At 34.7% G+C, this 25,298-nt stretch overlaps 2 protein-coding genes across 7 annotated transcripts in view; one reads left to right on the forward strand and one right to left on the reverse strand.

Moving 5' to 3' along the window:
* The window catches only part of Lrrn3 (leucine rich repeat neuronal 3), a 35,947-nt gene extending 31,556 nt beyond the window's left edge, over positions 1-4,391 (forward strand). Inside the window, exon 2 of the mRNA XM_074065034.1 lies at positions 1,410-4,391. Within this exon, the coding sequence (XP_073921135.1) occupies positions 1,764-3,890 (2,127 nt within the window). The 5' untranslated portion in view covers positions 1,410-1,763 and the 3' untranslated portion in view covers positions 3,891-4,391. The remainder of the gene's footprint in view (positions 1-1,409) is intronic.
* Immp2l (inner mitochondrial membrane peptidase subunit 2) overlaps positions 1-25,298 on the reverse strand; it is a 930,480-nt gene that overhangs the window by 456,398 nt on the left and 448,784 nt on the right. The window contains exon 1 of one of the 6 annotated variants that reach the window (XM_074065038.1): positions 13,894-16,982. The exons of the other annotated variants lie outside the window; for them this stretch is intronic. Coding sequence (XP_073921139.1) covers positions 13,894-13,976 — 83 coding nt within the window. The 5' untranslated portion in view covers positions 13,977-16,982. Of the gene's footprint in view, positions 1-13,893; positions 16,983-25,298 lie in introns of those variants that run through there. 6 annotated transcript variants of the gene reach the window in all.

A 25,298-nucleotide genomic window follows, 5' to 3' on the forward strand; every position in this document is an offset into this window, starting at 1 on the left:
TTTAAACTACAAATGACTTACAATTTTGAGAAACAAAGACTTTTTTTTTTTACTTTTTTCACAAAAGAAGTATCTCTGCCTTTCCATTAAGAGACCACATATCCAAGTTATATTTATGTCTGTCACTGAAGCATCTACCTCATCTTATCCTCAGTCAACAATACCATTAGGAATGTCAACACTGGACCAAGGTTACAAAAAGCAAGAGCATTCACAGACATTAGGCCATTGTTGCTGGGAGGCAACAAGCCCCAGAGTGAAGTCTGACTAGGCCCAGCTCTTCTACACATTTGCAGAGCAAGCCCACCAGCAATCCAACTGGATGGAGTATCTACCTAAAAGTAGCATGACATTTTAAAACACGGCATGTACCAAAACTCAGTTTAGTTTTAGAATCGCTGATTCTTCAATTACAAAAACCTTGGTATCTATTTGAAAGAAGAACTATCTAAGTGTTTTACTGATGTAATGCAGTTGCTTTTTCATTATTAGTGACTAATAGCACATAAATTATTCTCGGGGATAAATAAAACAGTCAAAAACATTAATCGGAACTTCAGTTAAGAATAAAATATAGGTATTATCTAAACTAAGTGAGAGTTAGCATCTTCCAAATCCTGCAAAATTCAAGTCACTTTACAAAGGAGGATATGGAAGGAAGTATGAATGAAAATGGGAAATCCAGCTAAATATCACTAGTTTTAGTTCATTTTATAATTTTGCCTCCAAATGCTATCTCAGAGGGGCCTGAGGCATCATAGTCTCACTCATCTGATTGTAATAAAACAATATTATTTATGTATAGCCTTTGTATTTTGCCTAAGAGGAGGGAGGAATCCACTAATATTGAAAAGCTATTTTCCTTTATCCCCCTCATTATTAGAGAGAATAAAAAATATTAAAAAACAAATTAAATGTATAGCTGATGCCAGTGGCTCGTGACTATAATTCTAACTACTTGAGAGACAGAGATCAGGAAGATGGCGATTTGAGGCCACTGGAGGCAAATAGATCATGAGACCCTATCTCAAATATCACAAAAAAGGGCTGGTGGAGTGGCTCAAGTGGTAGAGTGCCTACCGAGCAAGCATGAGGCCCTGAGTTCAATCCCAGCACTGCCAATAAATAAATAAAGGTATATACAAGTAAAGATTTAAAATAACATAAATTCTGAAAGCATGTTTATTAAATTTAATGTAATTCAGTCTTCTAAAGATTAAATTTCTTAACTTGTCCAACCTTGGGCCAAGAACTCTCAGCACAGTTTTAACAAGGACAAGTCAAGAAAACATACTGAGATAATTGTAAACTCTAAGAATATTACTTATACATGAAATAATTATAATTAGAGAATATTATAGGTTTTTTCTTTGTACTAATTATTTTTCTCTTTCTTTTATTGCATTTAGCATAAAGCTGCTATTCCTGCAAGTACTGAACAAGCATGGGGTTTGAATAGTATACTCCTAAATAAATGAATTGCTCAATATCCTATGACCATCTATACATACTCCATCTTCAAAACGTACATCAATATTCTATCGGTAAGAAGATAGAAAACTTTTCTCCACTATGCATGACATTTGTGGACAATGCAATTGTGGCACTCATACTTATTTTCATGAAGAACAACTATACACTTCTATGGCATTCATCATTTGACAAACAAAAGTATTTTCTTTATCAGTCAACTCCTATTGAATTTATTAGCTGTGACTGTGGAATCCTTAAGGGCCCATTAAATTTCTGAAAAGAAAGCTAAGATGAAGGACATGCCACTCCGAATTCATGTGCTACTTGGCCTAGCTATCACTACAATAGTACAAGCTGTAGATAAAAAAGTGGATTGCCCACAATTGTGTACATGTGAAATCAGACCTTGGTTTACACCCAGATCCATTTATATGGAAGCATCTACAGTGGATTGTAATGATTTAGGTCTTTTAAATTTTCCAGCCAGATTGCCTGCTGACACACAGATTCTGCTCTTGCAGACTAACAACATTGCAAAGATTGAGTATTCCACAGACCTCCCAGTAAATCTTACTGGCCTGGACTTATCTCAAAACAATTTATCTTCAGTCATCAATATTAATATTAAAAAGATGTCTCAGCTTCTTTCTGTGTACCTAGAGGAAAATAAACTTACTGAGCTGCCTGAAAAATGTCTATCTGGACTAAGTAACTTACAAGAACTCTATATTAACCACAACTTGCTTTCTACAATTTCACCTGGAGCCTTTGTTGGCCTCCATAATCTACTTCGACTTCATCTCAACTCAAATAGACTGCAGATGATCAACAGTAAGTGGTTCGATGCTCTTCCAAATTTAGAGATTTTGATGATTGGGGAAAATCCAATCATCAGAATCAAAGACATGAACTTTAAGCCTCTTGTCAATCTTCGCAGCCTGGTTATAGCTGGTATAAACCTCACGGAAATCCCAGATAACGCCTTGGTTGGACTTGAAAATTTGGAAAGCATCTCATTTTATGACAACAGGCTTATTAAAGTACCCCATGTTGCTCTTCAAAAAGTTGTTAACCTCAAATTTTTGGATCTAAATAAAAATCCTATTAACAGAATACAAAGAGGTGATTTTAGCAATATGCTACACTTAAAAGAGTTGGGGATAAATAATATGCCTGAGCTGATTTCCATCGACAGTCTTGCTGTGGATAACTTGCCAGATTTAAGAAAAATAGAAGCTACTAACAACCCCAGATTGTCTTTCATCCACCCTAATGCATTTTTCAGACTCCCCAAGCTGGAATCACTCATGCTGAACAGCAATGCCCTCAGTGCTCTATATCATGGTACCATTGAGTCTCTGCCAAACCTCAAGGAAATCAGCATACACAGCAATCCCATCAGGTGTGATTGTGTCATCCGTTGGATTAATATGAACAAAACCAACATTCGGTTTATGGAGCCAGATTCACTATTTTGCATGGACCCTCCTGAATTCCAAGGCCAGAATGTTCGGCAAGTACATTTCAGGGATATGATGGAAATTTGCCTCCCCCTTATAGCTCCTGAGAGCTTTCCTTCTAATTTGGATGTAGAAGCTGACAGCTATGTCTCTCTTCACTGTAGAGCTACTGCAGAGCCACAGCCTGAAATCTACTGGATAACACCTTCTGGTCAAAAACTCTTGCCTAATACTCTGACAGACAAGTTCTATGTGCATTCTGAAGGCACACTAGACATAAGTAGCATAACCCCAAAAGAAGGGGGTTTATATACTTGTATAGCAACTAATCTAGTTGGTGCTGACTTGAAGTCTATTATGATCAAAGTGGATGGTTCTTTTCCCCAGGATAACAATGGGTCTTTAAATATTAAAATAAGAGATATTCAGGCCAATTCAGTTCTGGTGTCTTGGAAAGCAAGCTCTAAAATCCTCAAATCCAGTGTTAAGTGGACAGCCTTTGTCAAGACTGAAAGTTCTCACGCTGCCCAAAGTGCTCGGATACCATCTGATGTCAAGGTATACAATCTTACTCATCTGAACCCATCTACTGAATATAAAATTTGTATTGATATTCCTACCATCTATCAGAAAAACAGAAAACAGTGTGTAAATGTCACCACAAAAAGTTTGGATTCTGATCAAAAAGAATATGAAAAGAGTAGCACCATCACATTCATGGCCTGCCTTGGAGGCCTTCTGGGGATTATTGGTGTGATGTGTATTTTCAGCTGCCTCTGTCAAGAAATGAACTGTGATGGTGAAAACAGCTATGTGAGGAATTACTTACACAAACCAACCCTTGCATTCAGTGAGTTTTATCCTCCTCTGATAAACCTCTGGGAAGCAGGTAAAGAAAAAAGTACACCCGTGGAAGTTAAAGCAACTGTTATAGGTGTGCCAACAAATATGTCCTAAAAACAACCAACAAAACCTACTTCAAAGAAAAGCTCAAGACTGCAGTTGTGCTAAAAAAAAGGAAAACAAAGAACAACAACAACAACAAAAACTAGGCAGAGAAATATTACTTTCTAGAAAGATGGCTAAGCTTCACCAATGCTGCTCCTGACCAATGGAAATATGTACAAGTTCAGCATTTTAATTAACTGGCTTCAAAGGGTACTGTGGCAACCAAATAAAATAACTCCATTTTCTAGAACTTCCATGTAACTTTTATGTCTGGACTACAGTTAAAGTGAACAAAAAACATTTCTGTATTTTTTTTAAGCATATAAGAGTAGTTGAACTGAGCAATACCTCCTCCTGTGTTGTATTACACATATTAGCCACGAGTTTTTGCAGTGACCAGATAAACTTGAATTGACACGTGGTGTAATAAAAAGGACAAATTCTGTAGAGTAGACACAGTGAGTATGTGGACCTCTTTTATAAGGAAAAATACATTTTGGATTAAAATCATTTGCTTTTGTCTTGTTTTTGTTTCTAAATAAAGAATAATTTCTGGGAAATATCATCTGATCAGGTATCATTTAAATGACAAAGTTTTCAAAAGTATTTTTCTATGAAGAAATTTGGAATGCTAAGAATAAGAAACATTTATTGGGTTCTGTAACTACATTTTTTTTTGGCGGTATTGGGACTTGAACTCAGGGCCTACACCTTTAGCCACTCCACCACAACCCTTTGTTGTGATAGGTTTCTTCGAGATAGGGTCTCATAAACTATTTGCCCAGGCTGGCTTCGAACCACGATCCACTTGATCTCTGCCTCCTGAGTAGGTAGGATTACAGGTGTAAGCCACCAGCGCCTGGCTCTGTAACTACATTTTTGCACAAAAATGGGCTTTAGAAAACAGTTCATCAATATTAAGAGGCAATAATAATATTGTATTTAACACTTTAATTATTGACTGAAGCAAATCTTCCAGGAAATTATATATTCACTTAAAGATTTTTTTTTAACAAGCAGCTTTTGGAGTAGATTTAATTATTAGGTTTAAATAATGTAAATTCAATACCAGAGTTAAGTAAAAGTCTTACTTTAATAATTAATAGTAGATCAGCTTGAGGATACTGGCTTTGCAGAAAATATTGCTAAATTTCAACAGGATTTATGATCTAAGTGTAGCTTTTAAATTCCTCTGTCATTTTAAATACTTAAGGAGCTTCACTGAAATAACACAAATAGCTTAATAATTTGCTATGCCACAACATAGCAAGGAAAACAAAAACAGGTCCAATTTCAAGATGAAAATTTTAGAATTTCACTATAAAATATATTAGATTAATAACAAAAGTTAATTAGGTTCAACTTGATGAAATTTTACCCTTGATTTTAGTTCACCCTAATATAAAAATGATATAATTCACATAATTCAAGAGTTCAATAAAAATTTAAGAGGACAGTTAACTAAGGAAAAGTTTATGAAACTAAATTAGGGTAAATGACAAAAAATAAAGTGCAGTCCTCTAAGACTATAGTGGAGATGACTAAAACTCACAAAACTCACAGGCTTGGAGAACAGAATGTATTTTTGTACAGAGAAAACATCCTGAAATATAAAAACCATTGAAGACAATAAGCCATAGTTTTTATAGGCAAATTGCTTATCTCTACAAAGCTCATGGTTTCCACATTAATTGCTATTGTGCCTGTTCATAACCAAGTGTTAAACGTTTCTTACAGTAGTTTGCTGTGTATTATTACCATGTCACTGGCCTGTAAACATTGCTAGCACTGCAGTAATGTCAATTTATTTGTTAATATTACACATTTATTTTACATTGACAGTTTCTAATTAAATCTTAGCCTTTTTTTACAATGTGGAAAGTAATTGCCATGAACTCTTTAAAACAAAAGAACAAACTGTGTTAATTTCAACACACATAAAATAGGGAATTTGCTACTTCAATGTGTTTCACAAACACAAATTTTACAACCTGATGAATCACTATCACACAGAGGCTGACGTTAGTATTTATCAGCAAGACATGCTCATAAATCACAAGAAATTTCACCACCATGGACAGAGCTTTCTGGAGCTCAACTATTTGTCAAAAATATAGGAGCTGAAATACAACCTATTAGGATACAGGTATTGTATAAGTCAGCAATAACTTTAGCAGGTATCTTATATGTTTCTTTTAAATTTATCTCCATGAAGAACCATTATAGTCAGATTGTAGAGCTTAGAATGCATTTCAAGCTCCATATTTCTTTCGAAAATTGTTATGAAATAAGCCCTCTGAATAACCATCTACTAGAGAGCATTGAAATGAAGTATTCTTGTCATAGCCAAATAAATACAGATGCTCAAAGCAAACCATAGTCCTACTTATTTGCTTAAAACTTAATCGAAAATGCCAGTGAGAGAGAAAAGACATTTGCTTCAACAAGAAGAATGGTATTTCACATTTCCTATGTTACTTCCTAAACCTTACATAAAATTAAGTACTGGTCAAAGTACTCAAAGACTACAGCTTACAGTCTTTTTTATATCATATGGATACAACTATTGGAACAGAATTCCAAACAAAATTCTACAATTTACACTTCTACAAATGCCAATTGATCTAATTACCTTATATGGTGAAAAGCAAACTTTCACAAAAAATGATTTTAAAAGGATTACAAAGCTTCCAATTTGTACTACAAAACAAAATGAAATATTATGAAAACAAGAATACCAAACTGAATAATAAAATGCAGTCATGTATTACATAATGAAGTTTTGATCACCAACAGGCTGCATATACAAATGTGATCTCATAAGACCGTAATAGAACTGCAAACTTCCAGTCAACTAGCAATATCCTAGTTCTCCTAACATCATATAGCACAGTGCAGTTTTTAACTGCTGATGCTGAGGCACACAAGTCTACTGTATTCTCAATTGTACAGAAGTACAGCACTATAATTATATGCAGTATATAAGACTTGATAATGATAACAAGTGATTGTTACTACTTCATTATTTATTATAGTATACGTTTATCATTATTTTATTTATTTATTTGGCATCCTGAGGATTGAACTCAGGGCCCAGTTTTGCCTAGCAAGTGTCTGAGTCACAGAGGCTTTTGGCTTTAGATTGTTTTTAGATATAGGGTCTCATGCTTTTGCCCAGGACCAACATCAGACCATGATCCTCCTGCATTTACAGATGGGATTATAGGCATGGGCCACTAAACCCAGCTTGTTTGTTGAGATAGAGCCTCATTAACTTTTTTCCTGGCTGTTCTTAAATTTGTAATCCTCCTATCTCTGCTTCCCAAGTAGCTGGGATTATAGGCACATACTACCAAACTTGGTTCAATAACATCGTTTTAGAGTATATTCCTTATGTTTCAAAAATAGTTAATAATAAAATAGTGTGCCATGTTATTCTGGCCACAGCTTCTTTCACCTTGTGTTTTCCATATCCCTGATTGCATCAAGAAGCCACATTCAGTGACTGACCTATACTATGTAGGTTTGTGTAAGAATACTCTACAATGTTCATACAATGATGAAATCAACTGAAGATGCATTTCTCAGAATGCTACTTGTCATTAAGCAATGTGTAACCGTACATAAAAAACAGTATGAAGCAAAATATGAAATTGTCAGTAAAGCCAAACAGTAATACACTATCATTTTGACTAAGAAGAAATGAAATAGATTTTTGGAAAATATGTCAGTCTTTTGATATATGCTTCAGTCCTTATGTTCTTATTTTATTTAGACAAAAAGTTTTTAATCACACAGTCTAAGAACAAACATATGTTGAAAATGATAATTACTCAGCTCATTCATTTATTTCTTTTGTTCATATTCAAGAAATATTTCCTGTATGACTCTTAATCACTGAAAAAATAGCAGTGAACAGTACAAATTTCCCACCACAGTTATTTATACTCTAGTAAATTACATTCTGGTTTATTTTCTTTGTCAAATTTTCACAAGTGCATATTAATTGTGATGCTTAATAAAGTCCTAACTTTAATTCACAGTTTCACAATATGATAATGCTCAGAAAATCTCAAGATTTTTGCTCAGCCTAAAATGTTTTAGTTATAGAAATATGTTGCTATAGGAACTTTTTTCTAACTTATAATGATTTTATTCACTATATGTATTAAAAATATCCTTAGAATGATTAAATCGACAAGCTTATCTATTTACCATAAATAATTTCTAGGCTAGAATCATGGATAACTGTTATGTTGACCCTATTTTAATTTGAAGAATATGGTCACACAAGAAAATCAGAAGTTAAATTCAAGAAGGTAATCTACCAATGACAAATACTTATGTATTTTAGGAGAATCACACATCTACACTAACTTTGGCAAGGTATTCTAATAACTATGAAGGAAAACCTTTAAATTCCATGCATTAGCCTCTTAGATAAAAAAATCCAAAATGATATGTCAAACATAAAGCAAACAATAAAAACAATAAGTTCAAAAGTACATATTTGCTAAAGAAGGGAAATCCAACAACTATCATAAATACAAGGAAAAATTCAAATTGACAGATACCTTGCCTTTACCCAATGCTGACTTTGTAATGGGTAATAATGTACAGAAATAATAATGGGCTACAAGTTACTTGATCCAATATCATATTTTTAATTTCCCAAGACAATCTACAGCAAATAAGTAACAGCTTTTCTGAAGTATTTGTTTGATATAGATATGTTTACTATACCTTAGTTCTTAAGCGTCCCTATTGGGATAAGTTAAACAAACAAGGCTACAATGATCTTTTCTCTTTCACTCCCAGTTCTGCAGCCCTACTTATATATCATCATTGTTAATGAGGTCATTGCTTCAGAGAGGGGCAGCACTGTATTGGAGTGAAATAACCATGCCTACATCAAATCCTACTATCAGTATCATGAAGTTCTGAAAAGAGAAAAAACTGTCTGTAGTATCAGTAAAAAAGTGGCCACTTTTATGTGTTCATTTGAAAACTGAGAACTTAATTGTAGGAGCAAGCATGAGCTAGCTTTTATTCCTCTGAAGCAAGGGAAAATCTAAAATATATTTATACAAGAATAAATGGCAAAATCAGAGTTAATATGAATAGCCATAAATAATATATCCAATTCTGAGAAATACTCTTAAAAGCAAAAATTTAAAGAATATTCCATCAAAAATTTAAAGAATATTTAATTCCCAAATCTGGCCTAACCATTTCTAATGATATAAGCCAAAAGGCTATAAATTGATATTAGGAACTCAGTATTCTCAATTGAAAAGATATGTTTTAAAATAGAGTACAATTACTTTCTATTTCTACTGAAAAAAAAACAAAAAGACAATCCTAAAGAGATTTAAATTTACCTCTTCTAACTCACCTAACAGGGCTCTTAGTCCATCATTGACACATGCCACATGGTATATAACAACTAAGGGATTAAGTACCTCACAGATACATCACTAGGACTTTCTCTTAAGAGCAAACTGAGGTCTTCAAAAAAGTAATAAATTCAGTACAAATATCATATATGATCTCAAATGTATTGTGAAGTGGCCCAGAGTAACAGAGCAAACAAAAAGAATTGACGTTGACCTCAGTAAGCCTTTTATAAGAATGAATTATAATGATATTTGGAGACATCACAGTACTTTGTGTGTTTATATTTATACTTTCTAACTCTAATATAGCTTCAAAAAACTAATAGCATTATGTGACCACTGTGAGGAAAATCCAGCTTCTCATTAAAACATATGGTACAGTGTCTGGGGTTATTGATTTAAAATCCATTTATAATGGATTTTGTAATGTTTACCAACCTCTGAAACAAATAATGGAGTAAGCTTGGGACATAAATTGACCCTACTAATCCTCATATTGAAGGCATTAGAGTGTAATAAAATAACCTCCTTGCTATCTGTGGTACCAGACCCAAGGCTGGTAAAGACAGAAATACTTCTTATACTATCAGAGGTGCCATGATTAAAGCAATATAGCCAAACACACTAAACAGTTCTTCAAAAGAGCATAACATAAAATTGAAACTCATTATGAGGACTGGGATTAAGGTCAGATATCTCTGGTAAACATCTTTTTAATAATGGCTACAGAGAAGAGTAACCCATATAATAGAAAACAAAAAAATCCTATCTCTAAAATAATTTAAAGGTTCTAGTCTCACCTTACCATCCCCGTTTCCTACTCAGTTAATCAATAAACCAACATTCTAATGTTCTTTTCATAGTAAATAATTTATTTTATCAGAGTTTTCAAAACAAATTTTCATATAAAATGCATGATGTATAAAATTACATAATACCAACAAACCAATTCAAACCCTCAAGTGTAAAAAGAAATCCTTCTAACCATATAAATTATATAGAAAGGTATTAAAAATAGTAAGGAACAAAAGATTTACTACTTATGAATAATAATATTTTTACCCACACAAATCAACTGAAATTGTTTGCAGCAGAAAAAATGAGCTACATCAAAAATAACTGTGTGAGGCAGGGGAAATTAGGTTTTCTTTCCAGTGGAATATGTGTGCCCAGGCTCAGTGCTGAAGTGATGCTATAAGGTACATACTAACAAATAAAACTGGCAATTTCAATACAGAATAATGAATTTATGAAAGGAATATAGATACTTTACACCTCACCACATTTAGGGGGTATAGAGTAATTTTTAGGTGCACAGAAGGATTCTAACTCACAGCTTGACAAACTTTACACAATCTCTTGATTACAGAGCAAAGAAATGCTGGGAATAGATTAGAGATGGCTTGACGACAATAGACTGAACAGTTTTAATAGCATCAAATACAGAGTAACTGGGAGAATTTCTGAATGAAGGAAGAAAGAACAGGAATTGACTTGAGAATGAAACCTAGGGGACAGGTGAAAGTGAAACTCCATTTGGCACTAAGCATGGTGAAAATTACTATCCCAAAGGAAATGATGTCAAATACAAAACATTGGGAAAAATTTTAAAAGGTGCAAAGATTCACTTTCCATATTTCAGTCATCTCTGTCTGTAGTCCAACCCCCATCCACCATCTAATCCTTACCCCTCCATAGCTGGGAACACAGAAACAAGTAGGAAATAAAGAAACAGTAATGGGCATACACTGTATTCCACCTTCTTAGACTTTCAGTGAAACCAAACAAACACATACACTCACACTCAAGAACCTCACGAGGATACACTCAGACATCTGCACCTTTCATCTTCAGGGTGAGCACAGTTCAGCATATGTGGGATATCCTGATTTCAGATATTTTAAAAATACATCTCATATGGAATTAACAGAGGGTTGAAATGTCACTCCATTCTCCATTATCTCCCCAAGAGCAAATAAATGAAAGAGAGCCTTGATATTCTGGGTAGTTTAATACATTAAAATCCACATATAATGTAAAATTGTGTATATGGCCTTGAATTTAAGACTGACCTAGTTCTATTTCTACTGTCAATTGTATTTATTTCAGAAATTTTACAATATGTTACATAGAATTTAATAAGTATATAAGTATAAAAATAGATATAGGAAAATCAGGAAAGAGTACTGTGTCTTATTTCTTTGGATTTCTTTGATATAATAGCAGACATAGTTCTAACTACCTGGATCTCATAGGTCTCACTTACTTCAGATAATATTTAAAAAGTATCTTCTGTTATGTGTCCAATTGGGACCTTAAACTCAAAATAACTTAATAAAATAGGAAAGCGTATTTGCAGAAGTACTAACCCATGAAAGTTGATACCTATACTACATTTTCTATAGTTTCCTACCACTGTGCTTTCTTTAAAAAAAAAGATTTAAGAGTGCTTAATACAAGATAGTCTACTATATATTATTAGAGTAATGAAGAGCATTATATCATAGCAATTTAAAGCTAAATTTTAAAGATGCATTTTTTAAAATATCAGCTTATCTTTTCTATTATGGAAAACAAAATTTTATAGATAATTTTGCTATTAAATTTTCTCAAAAGTGTTTTGAGGAACTGTGATGTGAATATTATTAAACTAGTAACTTTCATTTCTTTAATGTTTTGTTTGGAAACTTTTAAAAGGATTTTCACCTGAAGTCAAGGGGATAATTCCAAATAGAGATAAACTGAGAAGAACCACAGCCATCATTTCATGACATTTAAAAAACTGGTGTCCAAGTATACCCAGAAAAACTTTGCTGTTATCTTGATGCCAGCTCCCTAGTTTAGCATAGAGCACTCCAACCTTCCATAGCATAGGCATCTTTTCCATTTCACTATGTTATAGATAATCAAAAAGGTCAGGTAGCCTTTTAGACAAGTGCCTACTAAATAAATGTAACAACAGAGTAATTTTTATTTTATTGATAAGAGGAAATAAGACCCAACACTGGACTGCATTACTCAGATAGAATTTGTTAGTCATTCAGCACAAATTGTCCTCTCATTCTTAAAGAATAATTCAAATTTTAGTTCCATTCAAGTCAGAATATATAAAATATTAGAGTACATTTTGAAAATAAAATTAAAATTTTAAAATTACAAGGTTATTACGGACTAGAGGAGTGGCTCAAATTGTAGAGCACTTGGCTAGCAAGCACAAGGCCCTGAGTCCAAACCCAGTACCACCAAAAAAAAAAAATATATATATATATATATATATATATGATGACATTGTAAAGTTCTATTGATTACACATATGTACAGAATTTTTTGAGATATTAAGGCATTATTATATTGACATTTGATATTATCCATATACACTTCCTCTGTGATTTCAGATGAACTGTACAACCCTACCTAGAATACTTATGGTTCATTCAGAAAGGAGATGTCGGATGAAATTATCACAATACAAATTCACAGCCCATTGAATCTTTCCACTGCTCTGAAGACTGTCAAACAATTATAGGTGTTTTCTCAGTGGTGATGGGCCCATTAAAGATTTTTGCTGTACTGGAAAAGCCAACCTCTATACTCAGCTGAAGAAAGGAGTGTTTACATTAAATCTCTTCCAAAGTTCTCCTTGACCTGTTATCCCAAACTTATCAACATGTCATATTTTCTTTAAAAACACATTATTTCTCAATATATGCTACTGAAAAGTAACATGTGATTATTACACAAAATTAAGTACAAAAAAGAGAACCTGACCTCATATACACTCATAAAAGTCTGCCACGGTAGCTATTATTAAAATAAAATTAATGCTGGCAAGCTATGGGGGAAAAGGGACTCCTACATTGTTGATGAGAAAATAAATCAGTACAATCACTGTGAAAAACAGCGTGGAAGTTCTAAAAAATTAAAAATAGAACCACCATATGATCCTATACTGTTTCTGGCTATATACTGGAAGAAATAAAGCCAGCATACAGAAGATATCTGCATGCCTATTTACTATCATAGCACTATTTACAATAGCCAAGCTATAGAATTAGCCTCGGTGCCCATCAACAGATGAATAGCTAAGGAAAATGTGCTGCATATGTATGGTGGAATATCATTCAGCCATAAAGATGAATGAAATAATGTCATTTTCAGGAAAATGAGTAGAACCTGAGGTCATCACTTTAAATAAAATAAACCAGATGCAGAAAAATACATTTTCTCTAATATGTGGAATCTAGATTTTTTTTAAAGAGGCAAGCTAAAAGTAGTAGAGGGATTACTAGGGAAGGGTAAGATATCTGGAAGAAGGTAGGAAGAGGGAACGGGATAAAAGCTAGTGGAGAGGGTGGATATGATCAATGCATACATATGCATGTATGGAAATGTCACAGTGAAATCTAATAGGTACAACTAATATGCATTAATAATTACAATCTTTAAATACAGTCTCTGCCTCTACTATTTTCACTCAATACAGACTAAAGCTGCCCAAACTTTAAAAGTGGCATCAAAGACTTTCAATCTCAAAGTGAATGGAGACTTCAGAGCTCACCCTGTCAATTTCCCATCCTGCTCCCAAATCCCCGAGTCATATAAGTGACAGATGTTACCTCCTGTACTCAGTCGGTCCTTTATATGTCAGCCTCTTAAATTTTTGAAATGCTGTAGGAATAAGTAGATTTTTCCCTCCCATGTTAGTCTGAGGTACTTGTTTCTTCTAATCCTCATGAGTTCTATTTTAGGGAGCAAAAACTAATAAATTTCATCTGTGTCCAAAGGGCAGCCCTACAAGTTGATGATTATACTAGCCTATCTGCACATTTTCTTTGTTGCACACTGAAACCCATCTTCTTAAAGCAATCCACATTACTCTTCTTGGACATGATCCCAGGCACTAAAATCTGTCTTAAAATGTAGTACCAGAAACTGAATTCAATCAACAGCTGTGCTTATCCCTAATCTCTTTATTTGGTTGAAGAGTAGTATCAACTAAATTCTTGCACTATTTTCAAATGGAAGCACTGCCAACTCTAGACAAACAAGATGTTTGTACATTATGTCACATGATGTACATTGTACATTGATTAACATTATCAGTATCATCATAAGCACACAGTAAGTGCTAAGTACTAGAATACCCCTCCATATGAGAAAGATTCATTTAAATCCTATGAGAAAGATTCTACCAACAGCCATATTTTATTACAAATAAGAACATTTAAGTTAAAGTTTAAGTAACATACCAGAACATCAGTAACAAGCATTTATGGGCTGTAGTGAGGTAGATTTGATTGTTAGTTTTTTAATATCGACTGCAAATCTTGAAACTTGTACTATTATTATCTGTTTGACAGATGTCACTCAGCAGAGAGCAGGAGAGTATATAATGATAATTTAATTACCATCAGCAACTATGGATACTTTGGGGTGTGTGTGTGTTGCTAGGGATCCAACCCAGGGCCTCAAGCATTCTACACAAGCTGTCTCCCATTCAGCCACATCCCCAGCCCTCAGCAATTATCCCAATAGAAGAGAATGCAGGATCTCAGATAGAAATCATATTTCATTGATTGCATTCTTTCTAAAGTAAAGTTTGGCACAAGCTAAGAACTGGAAGGAGAAGCGGGATAATTTCACCTTCTCAGTGCCATCTACGATCATTGGAGAAACCAAGAAAATTACATGGCTTTCAGGTACAACCAGAAAGACAACTTCAGACACAAGAAAAGAAAACTAATGAAAGGTATTCCCAGTGGCAACCATTCTGGTTATTTTATTAGTTAACTTATTAATCCCATGATGAGTTAACAGGATAATGGGATGGAGAGTATAGATTAGAATAATTAAAACTTGAATTTGTTTTGACCTTTGAATTGTAAGCATTATAAGCTATTTTCTACATTGAAATAAATATAGCACATTGCAACATACAAATTTCATCAAAATAAAATATTTATTCTCACTGTGCAAAATGAATGCTGATATTTTCTCTATTATAGTTTTCATTTTTTAAACACTAGCATCACAAAAAAGTAATTGATTTCCTTACCCATTAAGAAGTCTTGACCTGAACTAGAAATGACTGAGCAATCATGGAGAAATAAACCAAAAGTCAAGGATCAACCGTGGAATTGCTACTTAGCTCTTTTTTATAGTGATTAATTCAAAGCTAAAAAATTGTTTTTATTAATGCCAGGACAAATAAGGGAAGTTAGGAGAGGGAAAAAGATAGCAATAATGGTTGTGAAGTGGGGGGAGAAAGGTGAGCTTGTTACATACAGACTGAGCCTTGGAAAATTTGAATAATTTGCCTGAAAGGAAGTTGCATGGGGATTAAAACTCAAATCTGTACGACTACAAAATTCACAATTTTTGCACAAGTTAGAAAATGGGATTAAAACTCAAATCTGTACGACTACAAAATTCACAATTTTTGCACAAGTTAGAAAATGGCTTATAAGCCATTTATCCAAAGTATAATACCATAAAACTGAAAAGGAAAAAATCTTAAAATTATTGAATCATTCAGATTTTCCTATAAACTTTTTATAGATTTCTAAGCAAGTACCTCTATTGGTAGATTCTATGGCTTTCATTGGGAAATGTTTTTATGTGTTCCATTTAAAGAGAGAAACAGTGTACAGTAGTCCTATTTTACAGGGATACGTTCCAAGAACCCAGGTGATAGCTGAAACTATAAATAGTATCAAACCTATGTATGGGGTTCTATGGATTTTCCTACACAGACATACCTATGATAAAGTTTAATTTTATATATCAGTTACAGCAAGAGATTTACAACAACTAATAATACAATAGAGCAATTTTAATAATGTACTAGAGTGTTATATAAATGTGGTCTTTTATGTGCTCTTTCAAAATGTTATACTGTACTCACCCTGCAGTAATGGCAGATGATACAATGTCTACATGATGAGGTGAAGCGAGGTGAATAACATAAACATTGCAGCTTCTTGTTAGGCTACTACATAAATGATTACTTGAACACAAGCCCTGCAATAGTTAGTATTGAGAGGGTAGTGTATGAAACATGGATACATTAGACAAAGTGATAACGGCACTGGTGCAGTCTGTGATCAGAAGATTTCCAAATTCTTTGTGTCCCGCAGGAAGAATCTATCACAGGATGCATGGGTGTAAATGGAGTTTATTAAAAGTTAGGAAAGGAAAATATAAAGGAGAGCACGGTGGGGTCCAGGTGGAATCTGAAGGCTGAGAGCATGCTTTTCTTTTTTAGGTATTTTTAAAATTTAAGCTAATCGAGGGGAAGGAAGGAACAAGGTGATTCCTGTTAAATAATCAATGAGTGGGGAGAGGCATGGACAGTTCCCTGCCAGGTGAGGGTGGTCTGGGCAATACCTGAGCAACCTACACAGGAGTCCCAAACTTTCCCTTTTACCCAGCCTCAAAAGGAATGACTGATATTCTTAGTGGGATGTAACAGAACAGTGTGAGATTTCATCACAGTATTCACAACATCACACAATTTGGAACTTATGAAATGTTTATTTCTGGAGTTTTACATTTAATACTTTAGGATTATAGTTGACCAAGACTAAATGAAACCTTGGAAAGTGAAAACCCAGATAAGAGAGGCTTACTATACATACATACCTAAGACAAAGTTTAATTTATAAATTAGGCACAGTAAGAGACTAATAACTGATAATAAAAATAGAACAAATTATAGCAATATATTATAATAAGAGTTATTTAAAACTTACGAATTCTTTATTTCTGGAATTTTTCTATTTGATAGTTTTGGACCACAATTGAGTAAGAGTAATGACCCAAAAACTTTGAAAAGTGAAACCATGGTTAAAGAGGAACAACTGCATGTCTTTCTCGGGAACACAATTTAACCCACTATCAGCAACTGAAATGCATGCATGTAGAATGTTAATTGTGTATAATATACAGTCCTTTCAAGTTGGAAGGTTGCAAACCTGTGGTTGGTCAGTTCAATTTCTATGGGCAATAAGGTTTGGTGGGACAATGGTAAACTTTTTCAACCTCAGTTCTTTGATAGCATTTAAAGTGGTATAACAAAAGTAAAGCAAAATTAATTTTCAAGAAGGGCTCATTCTATATTCAATTTATACTAATCGTCATGTTAGAAGAGTCATTTAGATGCATTGTAAAAAGATATTTTCTGTTTGAAATAAAGAATTCTTTAATCAGTGTTTCTTTACTTGCTGATGACTCATTTCACCATTTCCTAATCGTGGCAAAAGAAAAAAAAAAAGTGGTGAGCCACAATGACAATTTTCCACCAAGCAATATAAAACACTGGCATATTGCTTCATATACTTAGTAAGATAAACTTTTTTCTATTTCACACTTTCAGACCACATTGCTCAAAGTAAGGAAAGGCAAATGTAATCAAGCTTGATAAGCCAAGGAGCTAAGCAAATGACAGGAGAAAAAATAATTTGAGTTGAGGAGTAGGGATATTAAATTACCACCTTAGTGCTCTGAATGATAAAAGCACAGAATCAAAAGCAGTTTAATTTCTTAAAACCATGGGAATTTCAACAGCTTCACCAATTGAGAAAAAGAAACACTGTTGTATTTGTGACAATTTTAATATGAAAGAGTAAGGAATTATACTTTTTAAAAAGCATACCCTAACTCAGTTGGAATACAGATGAATTCACTACACCTTTGTATTAACCTCCTTGAAAATACAAAAATGTATTCCATTCATTCTTTTCAATATATTTAGAGAATGTGGATAATGTCATATTGCCTAGAGTAATCTTGATGCTTTTGTTCTACCGGAAGAAAAAAGATCCCCTTTGGTATAAGGTTTTCTTCTGCTTTTATCTGGTTAGCACTAGCACAACTAGGGTGACAGTCTCATAAAGAAAATAACCAAAGGCATTCACTTCCTCCAGTGACTTGGCATTCCTCCAGCAATGACACTGCATGCCCTACATTGACTCCTGGGGCCACAGGATCAAAGTGAAAAAGAAATAGCATACCTTCCTGTTTAGTTGTGCTAGCTTGTGCTAGCTACTTTTTATTACATGGGCAGAGTAATTCACTGTTTCTTAAGCCATTTACATTTTAATAGCCATCCACCAAAAAACAAATGGTATCACTTGTTCTAAGGTAGGTTTAACTTGTAAAATCCTGCAAATGACTCCAATAAATCAAAGGAGTCCCATAAGAAAAATGAAAGCATAGCTAGAAAAAGATCAGAGATTAGGTTTTTCAAATGTATGTTCCTATATTTTACTTTAGTTCAGCTGAAGTCATATTTGGTTCTTATGAACCTAAAAGCATAGTAAGTTGTTTTGCCAATGAAGAATCCCCAAAATTACTTGGTCACTTCCCTGAAATACCATGGCATTTGTGTACCTTCAAGCAATGCAACTTTTTTGTAAAACCCTGTAAGGTAAAAAAGAATTGCCTGCATCTATATTCTAGAAAGAAAAAAAATGGAACTTATAATGCATTCAAACACCAGAAGTGTAGCAGAAAATACAATACTGCTAAGCATTTTTTTAGATGAATGATTTTCCTAAATTTTCTCTCTTGATCTCTAAATTTAAAATTCTGTTTGGCAATGTTGAGAATAAATTAATATGAAGCCCATTTGATAACCAGTACTTTATCAACAGAAGGGATAATTCTGGAATTTTTATCTATGCCCTATTTATATTTTAAAATGAAGAAAAAAAATGGAGCAGAGTTAATAAAAGAACTAAATTAAGATGCAATTTTACTGCTCTGGAAATCTCAATGGCACTATTATCCACGGGCAAAAATCCTAAATGAGTCTATGAATACATAACAAACTACAACAATGGCCAGACAGTGGACTAGATTGATATTTCTTTGTTCAATAATTATTTACTAAGTAACTAGAATGCTGGAAGCTTTGGGAGATACAAAGATGGACTAGATATGCACCTTCTGAGAAAGAATTTAGAGAATTAGCTATGGTGGGGAAAACTATGAGGGAGAAAAGAGAGAAGAAATGCTATAGCAATTAGGTAGCTTCCATAAATATTTTGGGGAGATTCCAGATAGTAGTAATTAAGCTAATCCTGATATGCAAGTTAAACACTCTCTCATTTAGAAAGTTGTGTTTTTTGTAACAGAAGACAAACAACATAGTACCTAAAAATAGCAATAAGTCCCCATTTCCTCAACTAGAAAAAGTACATTTTTTTAAAATAAAAATCTTAATTTGAACTAGGAAAAGAAAAATGTGGTTCACCTAAAAATTCCCTAGCAAAAGGAAAAACCAAGATAATTCCTTCTCTCACAAAAATGTCTATGTTGTAGGCATCACTACTTCAAAAAATGAAATTCTTTTTTTTTTTTTTTTAACAGTGTCAACTTCTCTTTTTATATAAATTGTTATTAGGATGTATTCAGTATATGGGGGGATTCATAGTGACAATTCTGATCAGACTTACACTGTACATTATTTACATTGCCCCCATCGTCTCTCCCCCTCAACCTCGTCCCCAACCCACTTAAAGCAATTGCAAGAGGTTTCTTACTTCTGTTTCATATAGGTATATGAAGTCCATCTGCCATAAACCAGCACCTTAATCTCCTTCCTTCACTCTCCCTCTCCCACAACCCCACCCCACCCACACTGTACCTATTTTACACTCCTGGTTTCATTATTTTTTTTTTCATTTTTCTTTTATTATTCATATGTGCATACAAGGCTTGGTTCATTTCTCCCCCCTGCCCCCACCCCCTCCCTTACCACCCACTCCACCCCCTCCCGCTCCCCCCCTCAATACCCAGCAGAAACTATTTTGCCCTTATCTCTAATTTTGTTGTAGAGAGAGTATAAGCAATAATAGGAAGGAACAAGGGGTTTTGCTGGTTGAGATAAGGATAGCTATACAGGGCATTGACTCACATTGATTTCCTGTGAGTGTGTGTTACCTTCTAGGTTAATTCTTTTTGATCTAACCTTTTCTCTAGTACCTGGTCCCCTTTTCCTATTGGCCTCAGTTGCTTTTAAGGTATCTGCTTTAGTTTCTCTGCGTTAAGGGCAACAAATGCTAGCTAGTTTTTTAGGTGTCTTACCTATCCTCACCCCTCCTTTGTGTGCTCTCGCTTTCATCATGTGCTCATAGTCCAATCCCCTTGTTGTGTTTGCCCTTGATCTAATGTCCACATATGAGGGAGAACATACGATTTTTGGTCTTTTGGGCCAGGCTAACCTCACTCAGAATGATGTTCTCCAATTCCATCCATTTACCAGCGAATGATAACATTTTGTTCTTCTTCATGGCTGCATAAAATTCCATTGTGTATAGATACCACATTTTCTTAATCCATTCGTCAGTGCTGGGGCATCTTGGCTGTTTCCATAACTTGGCTATTGTGAATAGTGCCGCAATAAACATGGATGTGCAGGTGCCTCTGGAGTAACAGTCTTTTGGGTATATCCCCAAGAGTGGTATTGCTGGATCAAATGGTAGTGAAATTCTAATTTTTATCCCTACAGTTACTTTTGAGCCTTCCACTGTCTCATCTACTAAACCACAGTTATGATTATAATTCAGTTTCCTATTTACATTATTTTCCTGAGCTCAATGAATAACAGTGAAAGAAAGGAAAGAAGAAAGAAGAACAAATAGCGGAAACCAACATCCAAAAAGTAAGACTCAAGAGACTAAAAGGTAAGTTACGAGAAAAAAAAAAAGAACAGAGACAGGATATGAAGGAAAAAAGGAGATCTGAGACTCAGGATTTTGCTGGTTGGGAGGCAGTTCCCCAAAAGGGATTTGGGCAACATTTCCAGTCCACTTGAAGTGATAGCTCATTTCTCCTCATTAAATATTGGCTGTGCCTGTTATCACCTACTCTGTACTGCTCTGTTTATTAAAAAAAAAAAACTGGTTGGCAAAGGCAGGTATGACATGAAGTAGCAAAAACATAACATCATGTATTCTAGAGCCCAGGTAAATCAATACTAGATACTTTCTGCTTGTATATTTAATCACCTCAGTTCGAAGTCTAAGTGAAATTCAAAGTAGTAGCTATGTATCTTTCAAAACACTATATTTCCTTTAACATTATATTTTCTGTTGAACAAACAATAAAATTTGGAATGCAAATTATGAGAAAGCTAAGAAATACAACTGAGTAGAATTAAATAAGTCTACAGGGCCAAGCCATTTTGACCAGATGGCTTTTGCAATATTGGAAATATCTGAACTCATAAATGACACAGGGTGTGAGAATTGAAAACATTTCCATCTGCCTAAACTAAAGGAACTATTGCTCCACATTCCTGCTAATGATAATTCCATACTGTTTTTCAAGTTATTAGGGCTGCTTGGCCAACTGAGAAGAAAAAGTGTCTACTCTTCTCCCCAAAGGGTAATATTTAAGCCACTTGGGCAACTGGCTTAGTGACAAAGCAAATAAAAAATTTATACTTCTGAGAGGGAGCTGAAAATAGTCTCTGCTTGTGATGGAGGAAAATATCTATGAGTAACAGTACACAGCTTAGGTAGCAACATCGTGTAAGAATCACAGATTTGTCTGCCTTTTTCAGTTGAAAACTACATGGCTAGTTGGTGGCAGAACCAGGACTGTCACTCCAATCTTCTAGCTTCTACAGTCTCTACCTTATGCGTTAGTATCCATTTATTCTACAATCCATTTATTCCACATGGGGAAAAGCAAAAGACAGACAAGTAACAAAAGATACCAGATTTTTTTTTGATGTTACTAGTTATTAGTACTACTAGTAATTAAAGTTTGAGTATAACTTATTTGCTCAGAGATTATATTATAAAGTATAATCTAGTTCACATTTTCATAATAATCTCATTATTATTATTTCATAATAATTTCATTCCACATTTTGCTTTCCAAATACAATTATTTCAAATTTTTTGTTAAATCAACATTCATGATACATTATTATGAATTACTAGAGCTGAATTATACAGTATACTATAGTAACATTTCATTTTTGTAGAACTTTGTATTCCTTATAGATATCCACTGCCTTTTCTCCTTTTTTCAGTTGCTTAATATTCTGTATGGTTACAAATAATTCCCAAACAGTACAGAAATATGTGTACAAACAAATCTAGTCTATTGTATTATCTTTTCCAGTCTCTTTATCATAATATGTTCATAATGATTTTTTAAAATTCCTTTAAGAAGGATCCAAGATGGCATGAGTTCTGCTTTCTGAGATGCTGGAGCCAAACTTGGTGGAAATAAAGGAACAACGAGAATCAAAACTTCAACACCCTGAATCCTTAGCCTACGGAAGGCTTCTCCATGCCACATTACACTGAAAAAACTTGTGGGCTGCCACCGCCACCACAGCTGCTAATGCCACCACCACCATGGCCACCACCGCCTCCACTCCCAGTAGCTCCAAACCTGCCTGTGAAACATTGGTCAGACCAAACAGGTGAGCACCATGCGCCATGCAGAATTCCCCCAGCCATCCCCGAGATAAACCAGCACAGCCCCCTGGGCAGACTGACACATACCTCCTGCCAAAAAAAAACACTGAACAATAAACAGCGAACTGTAATCTAGCACACAACAGAAGGGACAGGATCAAAGAAAAGGGGAGGAGCAAGGAGCTAATCTCAGAAGAACTAACAGTAAACAAACGCTAGAAAGGCAGGAAAACTGAGAGAAGGCAGGTGATAAGCCACTTCCTGAAGCAGATCACAGAGTTCATCTCCTGAGCCAGTGAGCAGCACCCAAATCAAACTGCACCACAAAATTGAAAAGCAAACAGCCTACCACCACCATAACACACTGACAGCAGAGGGGGCTAATGGAACACTGACCCTGTCCCAGAAAAAGGGGGCAGGACAAAGAAATAAGCTTCCAGTGAGGAAATCCCAGTAAACAAGCACAGTGAAAAGCCACATCCAAAGCAGGACAACTAGTGGACTACAGAGATGATCTCCTGAACCTGAGGACAGCATTCAGTGTTAAACTGCCATACCTCATTGGGGGAGGAGCTAACCAAGCAGCTACAGTTAAAAAACAGAAGAACAAAACACTACTCACAAGCCAATTACCAGGTTAAGACCATGACAGAGTTTCTGCTTATATGCCAACACCAGGACTGGAGGTTGGAGGAGTAACTCCAGAACTTAAATTAAGACTGAAATCCTATTGTTCCTGAACCTAGAATTTTTTAGTTTTTTTTGTTTTGAGTTCATTTCTCCCCACTGATTTCTTTGGGGTTTGTTGTTATTGTTAGTTTTATTATTGTGGACTTTATATTTTTATTTTTACTCCTATTATCTTTTTTTTTTTTCTCTTTCTATACTACCAACTTTATCACCATCATCCTCTCAACCTTATCTCATCCCCTTCACTCTCCCTCCTTCTCCTGTGTTAAAACCCATTTCTCCCCTCTCCAACAACTCATTCTGATCTTTCTCACCCACTCTCTTCCCCCAGCCCTCACCTTCCCCTCACATTCTCCCCCAGCCCTCACCTTCCCCTCACATTCTCCCCCAACCTGTCACCAGACTACCCCTCCCGCCTTCACACTAATTACCCACAAACCAACCTGCTGTATGAACTTTACACAGCCCCAAAACCCTGCAATCCCTAACACAAACACCCTTTCCTACAACAGAATACACCCAAACACACACAAGGATTACAAAAACAGCAGCCTCCAAACTGTATTCCTCACCTACCCACCCCACTTACCATCTCCCCCTTTAGTGCCACCCTATCCTACTCCCAAAATTTCTATAGATAGAATTACAAATATTAACACCCCCAACTCCCACTGTTTATAGATATTAACATCAAGGGGTCTTCAATATAACACATAAACTACAGTAGGGGATTAAACCTGTGAATTAGTTAATACTAAATTATACCCAGACCAGGGACAGAAATAGCACACCAACTAAGCTAAAAACCCAAGAAAGCCACAAAACAAAAATTAAATCAAGGGCAAGAAAACAGGTGACTGAAACCACCAACTAGCCTATCAAGAACATAGTTGCACAGTACCAAGAGGAGCAATAGGAAGAAGAAAAAGGGATGGAAACCATTCTCCCCCCCCAAACAATAATTTAATACAGTATTCAGAGGGAAATGAAGAAAGCTGTTACTCAGTTCCAGACGCCAACAAAACAAAGATAAATGGCACCAAGGAATCCAACAATGTCCACAAAAACAACATCAAAGAAGAAATCCTGCAAGTAATCACTGAGAATTTCATGTCGATAATACTAGACACAGTTAAACAAAACATACAAGAGGCACTCAATAAATTTCCAGACACCAAAAATAAAGAATATAAGAAAGAAAAACAAATAAATGAACTCAGAGGAGCCTGAATAAACACCAAAGTGAAACAGAGAACATAAATAGAGAGATAAATGAATTAAAGATGAAAATAGACAATATTAAAGAGGAAGTGACCCATGATATGGAAAACTTTAGAAAAAAGAATTAAACAGAAACACAAAACACAGTGGAAGGCCACTCCAGCAGACTAGAATAAGCAGAAGACACGCTCTCAGAACTTGAAGATAAAATGCAAATTAAAAGAAAACTGAAGAAATGTTAGTCAAACAACTCAAGACCTGCGAAAGGCATATGTAAGAACCCATGGCCTCAATCAAAAGACCAAACCTGAGAATCATGGGCATTGAAGAAGAGGTCCAAGCAAAAGGAATTCATAATATATTCAATAAAATAATAACAGAAAATTTCCCAAATCTAGAGAAAGTTATGCCAGTTCAGGTACAGAAAGCCTCCAGGACACCAAACAGACTAGACCAAAATAGAACTATCCCATGACATATTATCATTAAAACAACAAGCACAGAGAATAGAGAAAGAACACTGAAGGCTTCAAGAGAGAAAAAACAAATAACATACAGAGGTAAACCCATCAAAATCACAGCAGATTTTTCAATGGAAACCTTACAAAATAGAAGGGCATGGAGCAACCCTATCAAGCAAAAGTATCATTTAAAATAGATGGAGAAATAAA

The sequence above is a fragment of the Castor canadensis genome, chromosome 2, assembly GCF_047511655.1.
Source record: "Castor canadensis chromosome 2, mCasCan1.hap1v2, whole genome shotgun sequence".
Lineage (NCBI taxonomy): Eukaryota > Metazoa > Chordata > Mammalia > Rodentia > Castoridae > Castor > Castor canadensis.